General features: G+C 40.8%; 1 protein-coding gene across 1 annotated transcript in view; it reads left to right on the forward strand.

Moving 5' to 3' along the window:
• Window positions 1-16,006: 16,006 nt before the first annotated feature.
• LOC134968664 (mucin-5AC-like) overlaps window positions 16,007-17,166 on the forward strand; it is a 509,092-nt gene continuing 507,932 nt past the window's right edge. The window contains exon 1 of the mRNA XM_063944186.1: window positions 16,007-16,031. Within this exon, the coding sequence (XP_063800256.1) occupies window positions 16,007-16,031 (25 nt within the window). The remainder of the gene's footprint in view (window positions 16,032-17,166) is intronic.

A 17,166-nucleotide genomic window follows, 5' to 3' on the forward strand; every position in this document is an offset into this window, starting at 1 on the left:
GACAAATACCTCCCTCCACTCCAATCTATCCTCAATACTGCTGCCCGGCTCATTTTCCTCAAATGCACAATGAGACCTTCACTGGCTTCCCTTCCCTTTCAGAATCCATTTCAAGCTTCTCACACTCACTTACAAAGCCCTCACCCACTCCTCTCCCTTTTACATCTCTGACCTTATCTCCCCTTACACTCACACCCGTCCTCTTCGCTCTCTGCTAATGCACGCCAACTCTCCTGCCTACTGATTACTTCCTCCCACTCCTATCTCCAAGATTTTTCACGTGCTGCTCCAACTTCTCTGGAATTCCCTACCTCTCCCCCTCAGACTCTCCACCTCTCTACAAAACTTCAAATGGGCTCTCAAGACCCACTTCTTCACCAAACCCAGCCAAATCTTATCCTAACCCTCTGTCCACGCTCTCTATGTACCCCATCTGTGTCACCCCTGTCTGTCTACTCCTCACCTTTAGAATGTAAGCTCTCACGAGTAGGGCCCTCTTCCCTCATGTGCTTATCCTTTCTCTAACTTTAATAATCTTCAACTGCACCAACTCCAGCAGTCCTCTGCCACCTGATACTTATTTCAGTGTCATGTGCTTTTGTAGCTATGTTTATTTACCCTGTACTTGTCCTATATTGTCTTCAACTGAAAGTTGCTGTTTTCCCGTTTTGATTATTCGTTTATGTACTCTGTAATTGGGCGCTGCGGAACCCTTGTGGCACCATAAAAATAAAGGATAATAATAATCATACTTAGAAATATTTATGACAAGATTAGCTTTATATATACAGCCATTTGGTCTAAAACATCATTGTGATCAACTATTAAAAACATAAAACAAAACACTAACTAAAACAAACTGATCTTCCAGAGAGAATACTAACTCACTTCTTTTGCACTCTATCAAGTGGGCAGCCTCTGGACCGCAACAGGATACAGTCATTAGGTCCACCACACTTAGGTCAACAGTCATTAGGTCGACCATTACTGGTCAACATGCATTAGGTCAACATGTTCCCTAGGTCGACATGTTCCCTAGGTCGGCATGTACTAGACATGGAAAAAGGTCGACATGCATTTTTCAAAAATGTTTTATTTTTTGAACTTTTTCATACTTTACGATCTATGTGGACTACGATTGGGAATAGTAACCTTTCGCTCGCCATGCTAGGGGACATGGTGCACCAATTGGGGTTCCTCCTCACTTTATGATGAAAATGAAACAAAAAAAACCTTATGTCGACCTTTTTCCATGTCGACCTTATTCAGTTCGATCTAATGACTGTTTTGACCTATTTCAGGTGTCTACCTGGTCACTGTCGACCAATAGTAGTTGACCTAATGACTGTCAACCTAATGCATGTCGACCCTACGACCCATACCCACTGCAAATAACCACTTTCTCTGTAGTGACAGAACATCAACATATATAGTACTCAGCCAATTAATGTGGTCTAATGTCCATATATAGTTTATTATTATTATTATTATTATTCACACCATCATAATACACTTAATCATGTCGCACAGAAAGTACAAACAAGATAAAAACAAAAGAAAAAGTGTTTAGTTATCATTCTATGTTAGTTGTCTATTGCTGCTGTGAGAGGTGCAGCTGCTGTGCGTGTGGTGGTGCCTGCTGCCTTGCAGGTGTAGACTCGGTACTCACCAGGCGCCGCTCTCTCTCACCTTCAGGTACCGGAACCTTCAACGGACCTGGCAATCTTCAATCGGATCCGGACACGGCGATTCCCTCTCGGAGCTGACCGACGACCGAGCTGAGGAGAGAATAGTTTACCTTAAAGGGGGTATCGACCCTTCTTCCACTGGAACAGGGGATGCCCCAGGGGTGACCGCGACCTTCACCGGTTGGGTGAAAGGTCATCACCGGCACAAAGCCTCAGCCACCCAGATTTCACACACTCGCGCTCTCGCACGTAGTGTGATGAAAAGGATTCCCACGTCCGTGAGCAATCCCGACTCCGGTGCTCGGGGACAGACAAGGGACAAACGTACACAGATGCTACTCACCGTCACAAGTCTTGCACTCCGATCTTCTCCACTTACAGGTCCCTGTAAGGAGGCAAAGAGAAACAGCCGTGCAGGGCCAAGAACTACCCTAGTCTCGCAGCCCTGTGGCCTGACTATCCGGGCCGGGGGGTTCCCCGGCTACTCGTGGCCACGGGCCTGGAGGGCCCGACTAAATGCCCCACGGGCCGGGAGGGCCCGACTACTTGCCCACAGGCCGGGAGGGCCTGACTGTGCCCACGGGCCTAATGCCCGAACACCCGGTGGTCTAGGGAGGAGCGGGTACAGGGGCACCTGAAAAGGGCCTACCTGACCCGCTGGGAGAGGCACCAGGGGGGAGCTTCGCCAGCCCTTTGCTTCCCACCCCTGGTGACCTCTCTGGCGCTCTTCTTTAATCTTCGGCCGCTGGCCCGTCCTGGCCAGCGGCGCCGCCGTCGCCTCGCCGCGTCCAGCCGCCGCTGGACATCTTCTTCCTGCCGCCGGACATCTTCAGGCCTCTTCCGCGGCCACCCGAGCTCCCACCGCGATGTCTTCTTCCTCGCGCCGCCGGGGATCTTCGCCGCTCTTCGGCGCGGCCTCCTCTCCCTGCTGTTCCCGCCCGGCGTCTGACGTCAGACGCCGGGGGCGGGGCCTGTGACGCGGCGAGCACCGATTGGCTCGCCGCGCCCCTCTGTGATTGGCCGGCGCCCCGCGAGCCGTGATTGGCTCGCGGACGGCGCCAGATTCAAAAAGACTCCGGCGGCGCTTCTCATTGGCGGCCCGAGCGGCGCCAAGTTTAAAGCGCCGCCGCGCCGCTACCCGCCACCGACAGCCTGGTGCAGGGAAATAACCGATCCCTGCACCAGACACCCACCGCCACGCACTGACAAGCGCTGTGGGTAGACAAGCTGCCCCAGCGCTGCCCACAGTCAGCACCGCTGATGTACCTACAGGGCACATCTCTACACTGCGGGAGACAGAGACTTCAAAATGAAGCTAAAAGCATAGCACCACTCAAATCTATTTATATATTTAGGCCCAGAATTATCAAGCCTTGAATAGTGATAAATTGCATGGCGATAAAGTATCAACCATCCAGCTCCTAACTGCCATGTCACAAGCTGTGTTTTAAAAATGACAGTTAGGAGCTGATTGGTTGGTACTTTATTGGTTGGTGCAATTTATCACTCTCCAAGGCTTGATAAATCTGGGCCTTAATCGGCAAAGTCATTCTTTTGTGAGAGCAACTACTCCATGATGACAACACACATTTTGATGGTTCAGGTGTCATTTGATAGGGTGTGAGGTGGAGATGTGCATTGCAGAATTTTGATACGTGGTCAGGTTGTTTAGGAATAGTTCATCAAATTTGTATTTTTTTTCCATGGAAAAAGCGCTGAGTAGGGTTGTAAATTTCAGCGAAGCCATTGCCAATTTTTTTCTGCCCTAATTTCAGTTCATATAATGAATTAATTATTTCTAACACTTAACAAAATATTGGGATACAGTAAACTTTAGGGATGCAGGAAACTGTTGGGATACAGGAAACTGTTGGGATACAGGAAACTGATGAACGCATTGTAGAACACACAATATTTTTTTGGCTCAATTTCGAGCAATGCGGTTGACTAGTCAACATAAATGAGACAAAATAATGAACTTAAAATACTACTTAAAAGGTTTATGACACAGAATAATATGATAATGAAGTAAACTTGGAGAATATACTAGTAGCAACTAAAAACATAGAACCTTTGCACTTTTGCATTCAAAAAATAAACCAAACCAGACATTTCTAATAGATCAACTCCTCATAGAGTTTAATATTAATATTACTATCTATTTTAAAGGCTTAAAGTTTGATGACATCGGCAACAATGGTTGTATACTGATTGAGGAATGTCCCTGTACATACAGTGGTAATACGTATAACCCAGGAGAATCATATATGACTAAATGTAGCAATTGGTAAGTAACAATACTGACATTCGTGATATTCTCAAAGCTAGATTAATAAGAGCCTGCAGATCCACAAGCTTTGGTGTCCTAATGTTGGTATTATCCTCTAGCCAAACCTTCTCATAGCTTGTCAGTCTTTACAGAGCTGATTGAGAGACACTGCGCTGTGCAGTTTACTCAGTCAGTAGGGATAGGAATGGAAGAGTTGTGGTTATAAAGGGATCTAGTGAAGATGGCGGCTGTCCGGATCCCAGCAGCTGAAATACTGATGCCGGAATCCCAACATCATCAGAATACCGACACTGGAATCCCAAAAAGTTCATAACACCAACGCTGGAATCCCGACAGCCGTCATCCCGACCATGGGTATTGCAAGAGGGTTAGGTTTAGGACTAGGGGTGGCGGTGTTAGGTTCAGGCACCAACCCGTGAGGTTAGGGTTAGCCTGCGGGAAGGGAGAAGTTAGGGTTAGGCTGCGGAATGGGGGGGGGCTTGGTTTAGGCACCACCTGGGGGAGGTTAGGTTTAGGCTCTAAGGGGGGAGGGTTAGGTTTAGGCTGCGGGAATAGGGGGGTAAGGTTTAACCAACAACAGGGGAGGTTAGGTTTAGGCACCAAAGGGCAAGGTTAGGGTTAGGCTGTGGGAAGGGAGGGTTAGGTTTAGGGGGTAGGGGAGAACATCAGTAGCTCACCCCTGTCGGGATTTCAATTGTCGGGATTCCAGCATCAATATACTGAAAGCCGCCATCCTGACTGCTGGTAACTCATACTCAGCCCGTTACAAAGTGCCCATGCCCGTGTCTGCCAGGGAGGTATAGCCATGCCTACATGTTTTTACAGTGAATTTCCCTCCAGCAGCCCAGAATATTTATATAGACAATGAGGCATGGCCAGGGCTCTGCCCACCACAACCACACCCCACTAAATACCATGCCCCAAAATGTTTCTCAGTCCACCTGCACTTAATCCTCATAGAAATCATGTTCCTTATGTAAACTATACCTGACCTATATGGCTTTGCTTTTCCCCAGCTCAAAAACTCAAAGAAAACTCAAAGCATTCAGTTATGCTAATTGACTTGGCTTCTTTGACATTTGCTGTGCTGGTGAACAAACACCTCTCATTCCCTTACTTCTATAAGCATGGTCCTATTCTTTCTAATGATGAATCTTAACTTGCGTGTTTGGAGCATGATCATGAAGAAGAGTTAGCTCTTTACAATAATCTCTATTTACAGCTCATGTGTCAGTGGAAGATGGAATTGCACAATCTTTCCTTGTTCAATGACTTGTGCCATAGAGGGAGGGTCACACATTACCACCTTCGATCAGTTACGGTATGACGTTTATGGGGACTGTTCTTATGTCATTTCCAAGGTAAGACAATAGTAGCACTGCTTTTACTTTCTAATAGTCTATAAATTCAACAGTCACTTATGGAAAATACACAATTATATGTACAGACTAGCTGTTCTACCCATTCTTTGCACGGGAGTTTCTGATTTTCACTGTTATAAGTGTACATGAGTGTTAATAATTTGGTAAATCTTTAGAGATGTAAATTTTGAAATGTGTTAATGTACAGTAAGTAAAAATTAATCCATGGTACTTGGCGTTACCCGAGGAGCACCCGTAGCAGATACGGTAAAAAGTGGCAGGACCATTTTTGTAGTTTATTAAATTCTACACACTGGAAGTGCAACCCAGATTTTGATCTGATTGTCCATTTAGGCGTTTTCGCTCACACAACGCAAGCCACGCATTGGTAATGACATCATTATGTCAACCCCATTTTCCTCGCCTTAGAGGAGGTTTATTATTCAAATTACAGAGTTTTCCTATTTATCACCTGAAGAATACTTACAGTATGTTAAATTATAACTTCCTAACATATCGGGAAGTAAGAGAATTAATGATGAGTCAGTCAGTAGGTGAGTGAGGGCTTTTTGCATTTATATATATTGTATGTGTAGTGTATGTAATTAGGTATAATTAATTAATTAATTAATTAATTAAATAATATAGTTAAACATGAAAAGGGTACTATTATGTCTTTAATCGCATTACAAATATGGTAATTTTTATATTATTTTTGAAAGTTTTACTGTTAAGTGCATCTCATACTTGATAAATAGCCCCAAAATAGTTCCAAATCACCATAACATGTGCACTGTATCATGTAAAATTTTCAAAGGTTTTAATAATACATTTTATAGAAATTGCTGTGGCAGGGACAGCATGATTCAACATGAGGTTAATGTGGAATGGGCATTGTCGGACTGGGGCATGAAGGGCCCACCGGGGGAATGCAGTGATAGGGGCCCATACTTATAGGTGTGGCCAGCCTACAAAGGGGGTGTGACTAGCCTCCACAGAGGCTTGAAATATGCAATAGACTTGTGCAGTGTAATGCAACATATCTACTATGTATAATATAAGTACACAGTCTGGAACCAGATCCCTAGAGGAAAGAGTGGGACCCCAGGCAGTGGGGCCCACCGGTGGTTTCCCCTGTACCCCTGTGGGCCAGTCCGACCCTGGGAATGGGAGGCTTTTGCAGGATTGGAATAGCAGCAACAGGTCTGATGGAATCTGTTCTGGGTTTTAGCTGAGTCTGTGGTAAGCCACAGCTGGTCTAATCACTTCACCTTTTCTGCTGTCTTTAAAAATGTGTTTTGGTAAGTAGGTTATGGCTCCTGATGCCATCAAGTGGCAAGGTGATAGACGGAAGAGTGAGGTTACATTAGGAGCCATTTGGAATATGCGCGGTTTGTGATTGCTAGAACTTGGAATGTTATACTGCTGTTTTAAGAACTGCCAGTAAAACCTGACCTGCAAAACCTGCACGTGAAGCTGTATCCTACTCAAGGTGGAAATAAAGTGTGCTGGATAACACTCCGATTATGTGATTCCTGTCACATTGCCCATAATACTTATCCAGCCATATGATTTTTTTTAATACAAGACTGAAAAAACAAGAATGCTGAAGGAATACAGAATTTTTCACCCTAAGTAGGAGGACTACAGCTTTACCAATCACCTTCCAGTTAACCCTGAAAAGAAGAAAATATTTTACCCAATTTAGTTCATAAAACGGCCAATATTTTGAAATATATTAACTAACCCATGATGCCGAAAGCAAGCTCCATCTGTCCTGAAGAAAAATAATCTTACATTTTGAGGTGCAAGTTTGCCATATTTTCACTTTCAAAGAATCAGTTATATAGAACCATGGAGACATGACAAAAAAAGAGAACCTTGTCATACTGTACATGTTTTACACTAGGAGCATCATTATAAAAAAAAAAACATTTGAATTAAACAGATGGGAAATATATCTTTGAAAATGAAAAAGGTTGCTAATTGGGGGTAAAAAGTTACTTTAATATTTGTTTAAAATATAAAAGTTTAGAAGTGACATTTTTGAGACATCAAAGGGTCGCTTCATCAATGATGACATTTTGGTCCCGATCAACCTAATTTCTTATAAATGCATACAGTATTATGGTAATAAGAAATAATGTATTGGGGCAATGTATCAAGAACTACTTGCCAAGAGATTGGCTCAAATAACAGCCCAACCCTTTGTAAAGAGTAAATGATACACTTACGCAATCACCTTACTTTCATGTAAGGACTCGACAGAGTTAGGGTGTGTACATATGGTGAGATTCGGGCTATGCCCGATTTCCACTATGCGACAGGGGCCGGGTCGGCACATAGTCAGTATCGCAAGCACATAATGAGTGTGCTTGCGATACTGGCTATGTGCGATTTTGGCAAAGTGTCAATTTTGACTATCTCTTCTATAGAGATAGTCAAAATTGACTTGCCCGCACAGTCTATCTTTTCTTTCGATGACGACCGCGCATCGGCATTGAATCGGGATCAGAAGGTGACTGTCACCTTGCGATCTGCACCAACTTTTCTTCAGATTCTGACTATATAGTCAGAATCGGAAGAAAAAATCTCACCGTGTGTACACACCCTTACTGTGCTTGCATATCAGTCTGGCTCCACATGTGCAAGCAACCAATAACTGGGGAGGGATATAAGGGATCAGTGTGATGTTGTAACCTACTGTATAGACAACAATAACTAATCCTGTAAATTTATGGCATTGGGAGGAATTTGATGAATTTGGCAATATTGCAGGTCCCATAGACTACAAAATAAAAGGATCCTATTGAAACATCAAGGGCGTAAATACTTAGAAATTACATATACTGTATATATATAGAGAGAGAGAGAGAGAGAGAGAGAGAGAGAGAGAGAGAAAATATAAATAGTGAAGGCTCTCCATAGTGCATTAAAAGGTTGATTTGATTAAAACACACCAGGCACAAAGCTGCAAATCACATGTAGCCTCTGGTGACAAGCGTCAGAGAGATGAGCCCTCTGACAAAGTGATTTACGAAACTCGTTAGGGCATGGTCTCCTGATGTCACCACAGCAGGCTTACGGCACTTGATAGCTCGCTCTGAGGTGGTCTGACACGTAGAGGTTCCCGGCTCTGAGAGATGAGGTAGCGGGGTGTAGGATCCCGACAGGAGCTGAAGGAGGCTGGAGTATTATTGATCCAATCTATGTGGTAACCAGCCCACACAGTTGATTTTAATGGTATGGGAGGCTACATGTGATTTGCAGCATTGTACCTGGTGTGTTTTAAACAAATAAACCTTTTAATGCACATCGGAGCGCCTCCACTATTTATATTTTCCATAGATTTATGACCCGGTGGACTACAGGGATTAATAGAGAAGAAGTCGCGGTCCAAATATTTCCTGGAACTGGAACGGACTAGCATGCGGAAAAATTTATTGGGTGAAAGAACTTTGTCTCTCACTGTTAAAAAAGTGTGGACGAATTGTTGGAACAGAAACTGTGAGCTCAGTATGCATAAGTGTTTTAGAAAAAAAATTATAAATATATATATTTGTATAGCCACTTTTAGCAGAAATCTGTTTTCTACTTTTCCTCATGCCTCATCTGTTTGCATACAAGTCTTACATTTCTACAACAGTTATGCTAATCAGCTTCATTCTTTTTCAGGATTGTGTTAATAACAGTTTTGCCATCTTGGGTGATCTAAAGCGGTCTGGGATAAGAAAAACTGACACATGTCTTATGAGAGTCACCATCATCTTAGAAAATGTCGATATGGTAGGTGAACAATCTAAGATAAGAGAACATATTTTCAGTTGTATGTATACAGTAGCTCACAAACAATTATGTAAACAGTGACATTAAGTACAGGTATAAGGAGTTTAGAATAATGTAAAGAACTTTGGTCCTCTGTGTTTGAGTGCAAGCTTCCTAAATACAAGTGTGTGTCCTATTGCATCAATTATTATATATGTATCATTGTATGTTATGCATGTAAGTATCTGTTATAGCTTCAGCAAAGTACAAGATGAGTCCCTAGATCAAAAGTCCCTAGGACAGGAGTATTCACCTATACCAAGTTGCCATTCCCATAAAAGCTTCCATTGCTAAGAGCAAACATTTTATGTAACCACAAGTCTGATATCATAAGGTTTTTAAGTGTAATAAAGAAAGACCTCTCCGAAGTACTGCATTTACTATAAACAAATGTTTTATTACTTGAGTCTGTTAGTAACTTACTAATCTGTTCATATGGAAATTGGACTTTTTTTTAAATCTAGCTGCTGCCACTATATAAACTTTGGAGTGTTTCTAAGTCCAATTAAGGACAATTCTATTTATTTATTCAGTTAGTTAGTTAGTTAGTTAGTTAGTTAGTTAGTTAGTTTATTTAATTATTTATCTATTCATTGTATTTATCAATTAGCACATATTTGGCTTAGTGTGTAACAGTCCCTCTGATTATAGGGGTTAGCGCGATTTGCACCATATATACAACAATATATATATATATATATATATATATTCAGTACTTAAAGTTGTCCTGGAGTGGTGGTGTAACCCATTGCCCCTGCCACCTACCCCCCTTTCATTAGGTGGATCCAGTGCTGGTGCTAGGGTGTTTGACACCTCTCTGCAATGTATAAATATATGCCCTACCTCCCATACTTCTCAAAGGTGGAGTAACAGTGTACGCCGAAGGTGTGGTCTCACAAGTTTGTTTGGAGATGTACACTACAGGATAATCATTTCTATATTATGGAACTACAGAAAATACGTAACAATTGGAACCATAGCTATATTGGATAGACATTCATATATATATATATATATATATATATATATATATATATAGCGCATTTATTATTGTAAGTAAAAGTTTTCCACCTAACACTTTTTTATCGCCTAATCAATTGATATACAGCATTACTAAATTTAAACCAGAATCTATAAAGGGTTTGATTTCAGACAAACATTTAACCAAGTGTAAGAGAAACATATTGTCTTTATATAAAACGAAACCATATTTTACATTCAGACTTCTGTCAAGTAACACAAATAAGTACGTTTTTATTTATATTTTTAGTTTAAAGAAATTTTGTAACATCATACAGGCTCAAGCTGTATTTTCCATTATTCTGTTTATTATTATTTCATGTCTTGTTTATTGTCTTTTTATTGCTTTTTTTTAGATTTTAGAGATTGTACCCACTGGCTACGTGTATGAGAATAGGAACCTTAAAGACCTGCCTGTATCATCAGGTATGGAACTTTTATCTCATTTGGGGAATTTCTGAGAAGTGGTGCAGACTGGTAATTGAACACAAAATGTGCTGTAATGGAATAAATCTGATTCTACATCTATAGATTGATCACAGAATATTTTTTGCACAATTACCTCCCTACCTATAGTAACATTTCCTTAATATCTATAGTTGTTTGTAGATATGCTTGTGTATGTTGATTTTTTTTTTTTTCAACTTAAGTATACTGTATCCAAGTTTAATAAATGTATGCAAATTAATGATACAGGTAAAGGCAAAATGTTATTGATAGAAAATCAGGAGTTTAAGAAAGTGTGGTTGAAATAATTACATAAACATATATACTGTGTATATATATATATATATATATATACTGGTAGTTGATTTTAGGTGAGGTAGTCGGAGACCGCTACTTCCTGTTTTTTTAGATGGTATGCAAATTGAGGAGGTAGATTCTTTTAAGCTTCTGGGCATTTATGTATCTAGAGACCTAATTTTGTCTTTAAACTGCACCTTCTTAGTTAAGAAGGCACAGCAACGCCTCTTTTGCTTAAGACGACTTGCTTGAGTACAGATTTGCTGATTAAGTTTTATTGCAGTATAGTAGAGAGTGTTCTTACTTACAGAGTAATAGTATGGTATGGGAACTGTACTGTGGCTGAGAGGGCTTCCCTGGAACGTGTGGTCATAACTGCAGGCAGGGTCATTGGTGTGTCCTTACCATGTGTATATGACCTTTATGAAAAGAGAGTGTTAAAAAGAGCTAGAAATACATTGACAGATTCCAGTCATCCAAATTACTCAGTTTTTGAGAGATCACCATCACAAAAATGTTGTAGAAGTGTACATACGCATACATAATATATGATTAATAGTTTTTTTTCCAGCAGCTATACGTTCACTAAATGGTCTAAATGAAATGAGATCATTTATAAGTGAGACTTGTTTGTTTGTTTTACTGTGCAGGATGTTTATTGAAAAAATGTCATTGACATTTCATTGTTGTCTTGTTAATGACAATAAAGTATTATATTATTGTATATAGTCACACTTCTGAAAAAAATGACAGTAAGGCAGGTCTCCTGGTCGATGTTTCAATGATTAGCTAATTTTTATAGAAAAAAGCAGAGAAAGGTCCCTAGTAATTTTGACTCCCAGATATGTAATATGTGAAGGATGCCAGACAAATGGAAAGGCTATTTTCAAGCCCTCTATCATTTTATGGGGAGCCGAAATATTTAAAGCTAATGATTTAAAGAAATTAATTTTAAAGTTAGAAAGCGATCCAAACTTCTCAAATTCCAGCATAAGATGAGGAAACGAGGTTACAGGTTGAGAGATCATCAAGGAGATCATCTGCAAATAATGCAAGTTTATATATAGAACCATCAAACCATATCCCTGAAATTTCAGAGTTGGATCTTATAGCAAGGGCAAGGGCCTCAATGCATAACACAAATATTAGAGGGGATAGGAGGCAAGCCTGACGGGTACCATTACGGATCGTAAAAGACTCCGACAGGAAGCCACTGACTGTCACTTTTGCTGATGGTGTTGAATAAAGGGACATAGGGGGTCATTCCGACCAGTTCGCACAAATCGGTTTATCGCTGTGGTGCGAACGGGTGCGGAATGCGCATGCGCGGCTGCCGCAGTGCGCATGCGCGACATTGCCCGACGACAGGGGTTGCCGGGTTATGTCAAGAAGAACGGACAAAGCGGTCACAGAGCCGATCGCAAGAAGATTGACAGGAAGAAGGCGGTCCTGGGTGGCACCGAAGCGATTCCAACCATTTTCGGGGAGTGGATTTCAAAATGCAGGAGTGTCCAGAAGAACGGAGGGCGGATGTCTGACGTCAAAGCCGGGACCTGCATTGCTGATATCGTCGCACAGGGTAAGTATGTCCAGTTCTGGTCTAGTTTTACTTGAATTTTTTTTTAACTTGGCAGGGCTGCACAAGCGATCGTAGCCCTGCTAAGCTAAAATACACTCCCCCATAGGCGTGGACTAATTGATCGCAACAGCAGCAAATAGTTGCTGGCTGCGATCAACTCGGAATGACCACCCGAATTGGACCCAAACCCAAGTGTTCCAGCACTAACCTCATAAAAATCCAGTTTGTCCTATCAAAAGCTTTTTCAGCATCCATAGATAAAAGTATAGTGGGTGTGTCCTCATCAGAAATATGTTGAATCAGATTAATTATTTAAGTTGTATTATCTCTTGCTTCATGCCCCTGCACAAAGCCAACTTGATCACTATGAATTAAATGGGGAAGGCGAGAATTAAGTCTATTAGCTATTATTTTAGCATACAATTTAAGATCCACATTAAGCAAGGAGACAGGCCTATAGCTGAACACAAGAAAGGGTCTTTACCTAATTTGTGTATCACTGAGATGTGTGCTTCTAAGGATTGAGAAGAGAAGTGCGACTCACTGGAGACCTCATTAACAGCTTTCAGTAACATGGGAGCTAATACATTTTTAAATGTTTTGTAATATCCTATCGTAAGTCCATCTGGACCTGGACTTTTACTCAAGGGAGAAGTTGAAATAGCCATCTCAATTTCACCTAAGGAAAACGTAGATAATAGGGAATGAACTAGTGGAAAGATAGCCCAAAACATCTTGTGAGGACAGAATTGGTAACATTTCAGAAGAAGAGTCAGATAAATTATATAAAAAAAGAGTGGTAGTATTTCTGAAATGAAGAAGCTATTCTGGAGGTTTCTGAAACAGTCACAGTGGAGCTATCCTTAACAGAGTTTATAAATCCAGCAGCCCTCTGAGCTCTGAGAGTGCGAGTTAAGAGTTTGCTAGGTTTATTCCCCCATGAATAAAAATCAACCTTTACATTTTGTCACAGAGAGTTTTATCAGAGAGGATTTTATTCATGGAGGTGCATGCTTCTGTCAATTTGAAATATGTTTTGCTAGATAAAGTATCCTTATGTGAGGATTCCAGAAGTGCAATCTGATGGAGCAAGGCTGCAATTTGAACAGTGTTTTGCTTTTTGGTAAAGGAGCTCAAACGAATAAAGGCACCCTGAAGAATACATTTGTGAGACTCACAAATGGTGATCTGAGACATACGTGGGGTTTCAGTATGTTTCAAAATATCTATAAGGGTAGAAGTATTTTCAGATTTACAATAGTCATCCAGCAAAAGGATCTTGTTAAGCCTCCAGGTCCACTGTTGGGGAGAAGTCGGCGGGAGAATTAGTGTTAACAAAACTGGTGCATGATCGGACCATGTAATTGATCCTATATTAGTGTCTGCCAGCAAGTGTAGGTGCCTATGACTGAGAAAGAGGTAGTCTAAATGGGAGTAACTGTTGTGAGGGCAAGAATAAAAAGTAAAGTCCCTATTGGATGGGTGAAGGACTCTCCAGGAGTCGGCCAGCTGGTACTTGTGAAAGACCTTCCTAACCTTAGAATATTTAACTGATGAAAACTTAGGTGAATTAGAGGCAGTATCTATAGAGGGACTGAGGGCCCAGTTGAGGTCTCCACCTAAAACGGTGATGCTCTGTATTAAGGGAGCCGTCATGTACAGTGCAGTTTTAATAAAGGTCATTTATGATTGATTTGGTACATAGATATTAATAATTGTGAAGTATTGACAGAATATTGTACAGGTAATCAGAAGAAGCCTCCCAGGGATCAATCTATGAACCGTAATGTCCAAGACAGGGAGCCATCGTGCAAATAGTATAGCTACATCCTTAGACTTCCCATCTGGGTTGTTACTATAAAAACCTGTGGGAAAGTGGAGATCTCGGAGAGGGGGGATGGGGGCTTGTTTTAAAATGCGTCTCCTGAATCAGAGCTACATCGGCACTGCTGGCCCAAAAGGATCTTAGCAATTTGGACCTCTTCTCGGTTATATTCAATCCCCTAGCATTGATTGACAAGACTACAAGTTTTGTTGGGGTAGTCATTTAGAGAAAACTGATCATGGCTTAAGAAAGAATCCCATGTATACAGAGTAAAAAGGGTATCTTAAGATCTGTACACAGAGCAGAAAAAGAGAAAGTAGGAAGTAGAGAAGAGAAAAATAAACTCTAGACCTAACATCAAATGAAATACACACAGAGAATGTGGAACCTGAGGAAGATCCCAACATCTCAAACAACAGTGTGAAACGTGGGTATGGGGGTTGAAGGGGTCAGTGTCGCGTAATGTCTCGAAGTAATAACAATGATAAACACAGCATAATTATTACACTTCAAAGTTATAGGTAAACAACCGAACCATAGTAAATCATGAAAAAAAATAATCTTCCGTAAATATCATAGAAAGACAGAAATCACAGAGATATTCTTATCAACACTGTTGCTTGTCAAGAAGCAGTTCGGATGATCTCTTGCTTTCAAACTGATATACACAAAGAAGGTAATTCAAGGCAAATCAACATCCCAAAGTCAAGTTTCCTCAAGGGGAGAGGGCAACGCAGGACTCTTAGGAAGATGACGGAACTGTCTGCCATGATAATTTATTCTCAAGGAACTTTGAGAAGTCCAGTTGAGCTAGCGGCTCTTTCCATTTAGGAATGTCGATCAGTGGAAGCCCTAAAGTCTTGCAAAAGGACGGAATATTGGAAGGAGTATGAATAAAGCATGGTTTCCCTAAGAAGAACACCTGCCAATTAAATGGGTAACCCCATCTGTACTTTGACGCTTGCGTAGCTCATCTGTCAGAGGGCATAGTGCTCTGCGTTGCTGTAAAGTATACCAAGATAGGTCTTGATAAATCTGTATTGTGACTCCATTGAAGTCCACACCATCCAGTTGTCAGGCTTTCTGCATTATCTTATCTTTTTGAGAGTAATAATGCAGTCTGCAAATTACATTTCTAGGATTGACAGAAGGAGTGCCTCAAAGTCGAAGAGCTCTATGAGCTCGATCAAAGACAATTTCCTCATTGGGATCATTCTTGAGAATTTCACTGAACACCTTCGTCAACACAGGAATCAGATTAGCTGGTTGAATGTCCTCAGGGAGGCCCCTAATTCTTATATTGTTTCTTCTCCCCCTGTTGTCTAGATCCTCAATCCTAGCTTTCATGAGCCTCATTTCAGTGGTTTGAAGAGCTACAATGTCAGACAGTTCAGTGAAAGGTTTGTTCGTTGATTCCTGACCATCTTCCAGCTCTGTAAGGTGCACAGAAATGACAGTTAACTTTTGTTTGACTGATGCAATTTCTTGTCTAATAGTGGTTTGAAGATATTGTTTGGTAGGTAAAGCATTGATGTAGGTCAGAATTTCTTGCAGTTCTTTACCCCTATCAGTAGCTGTGTGAGAAGGCAGGTCAGTCATCATGGAAGGGCTTGGAGGAGAGGACGGGATCGGAGAAGAGTCTGATCTATCAGCACTAGAGTTCAATGCTTATTGATGAGGAAGAAAAAAAAGGTCTCAAGTCAGTTTGAGAGGTTTCCTTTTTGGGACATGGTTTAACTTTCTTATGAGATGATTTTCCAGTCCTGCTCATACTTCAGTGTAACATTACAGAGATCAGAGAAGAAGGGCAGCAAGCTAATAGCAACATAATAGAGGTATTGAAGTGTTGAAATAGGGAGACATCAGCGAGCACAGACCCCCAGTGGTCAACGGATACATAAGCATCATGAGGTCAGTTCTTATCGTTAGTAGCAAGAAGATGCCATCGTTGAACAACATAGTAACTTATATGAGCTAGCAACTGTAACTTGCTACTGCCATGGACATATAGGCTGCTGCACCGTAACTATAGATCATGCTTCAAAAGCTCCAAATGTGTATTTTGTAGTGTACCTGTGATTTTTTTTACTATCATCATTTCTAGTGATGTCTTTTTAGCTACTTAACTTTGGGGATTACTAGATTAGTTAATGTATCAGATGACTGAATATTATCTAATATAAATGAGTCATTGTAGTGAATATCATAATAATTGCTATACATAGGAAATCAAAACACCACTCAACTATTCTTTAAATTGTAGCGAGCAAACAAATTACAAAAATTTTAACTATTGTCCATTTATTGTACCATTTTTAGAGAAGAAAATATCATTAATTTAATGTTTATTATTAATGGCTGTATACTGTATATTGCTGTAGTTCCCTAGTATTTACTAAGAACTAAGAAGTAAGAGGTTTACACATTTATTATGAGTTACAATTACTGTACTGTAAATCTCCAAATGGAATGTAACAGTATCCAGAGAATAGCAATTTTGTGTAGCATTCTATGTATTATGATATCAGAAATGATTCTAACTCTTTAGCAAAAATAAAAAATAATAATAATACAAAGCTAAGCTAGATATAATAATATTTTATGTTATAATATTTAATGGATGTTATGAATCCTACTACTGAACATAAGTACGGTATAGTAACATTTAGTAATGCCTTCTGCATTTGGGGCATTGCCAAGAGAAAGATGAGAGACATGAGACAGAACAATGCAGAAGGGCTGAAGGCCGCTAATATTTTATCTCCCCCAAACACATACAGATACACATACAGATACCAGAAAAAACACTACTTGATTTGTGCCCATATCCAAAT

Source organism: Pseudophryne corroboree, chromosome 11 (assembly GCF_028390025.1).
Source record: "Pseudophryne corroboree isolate aPseCor3 chromosome 11, aPseCor3.hap2, whole genome shotgun sequence".
NCBI lineage: Eukaryota > Metazoa > Chordata > Amphibia > Anura > Myobatrachidae > Pseudophryne > Pseudophryne corroboree.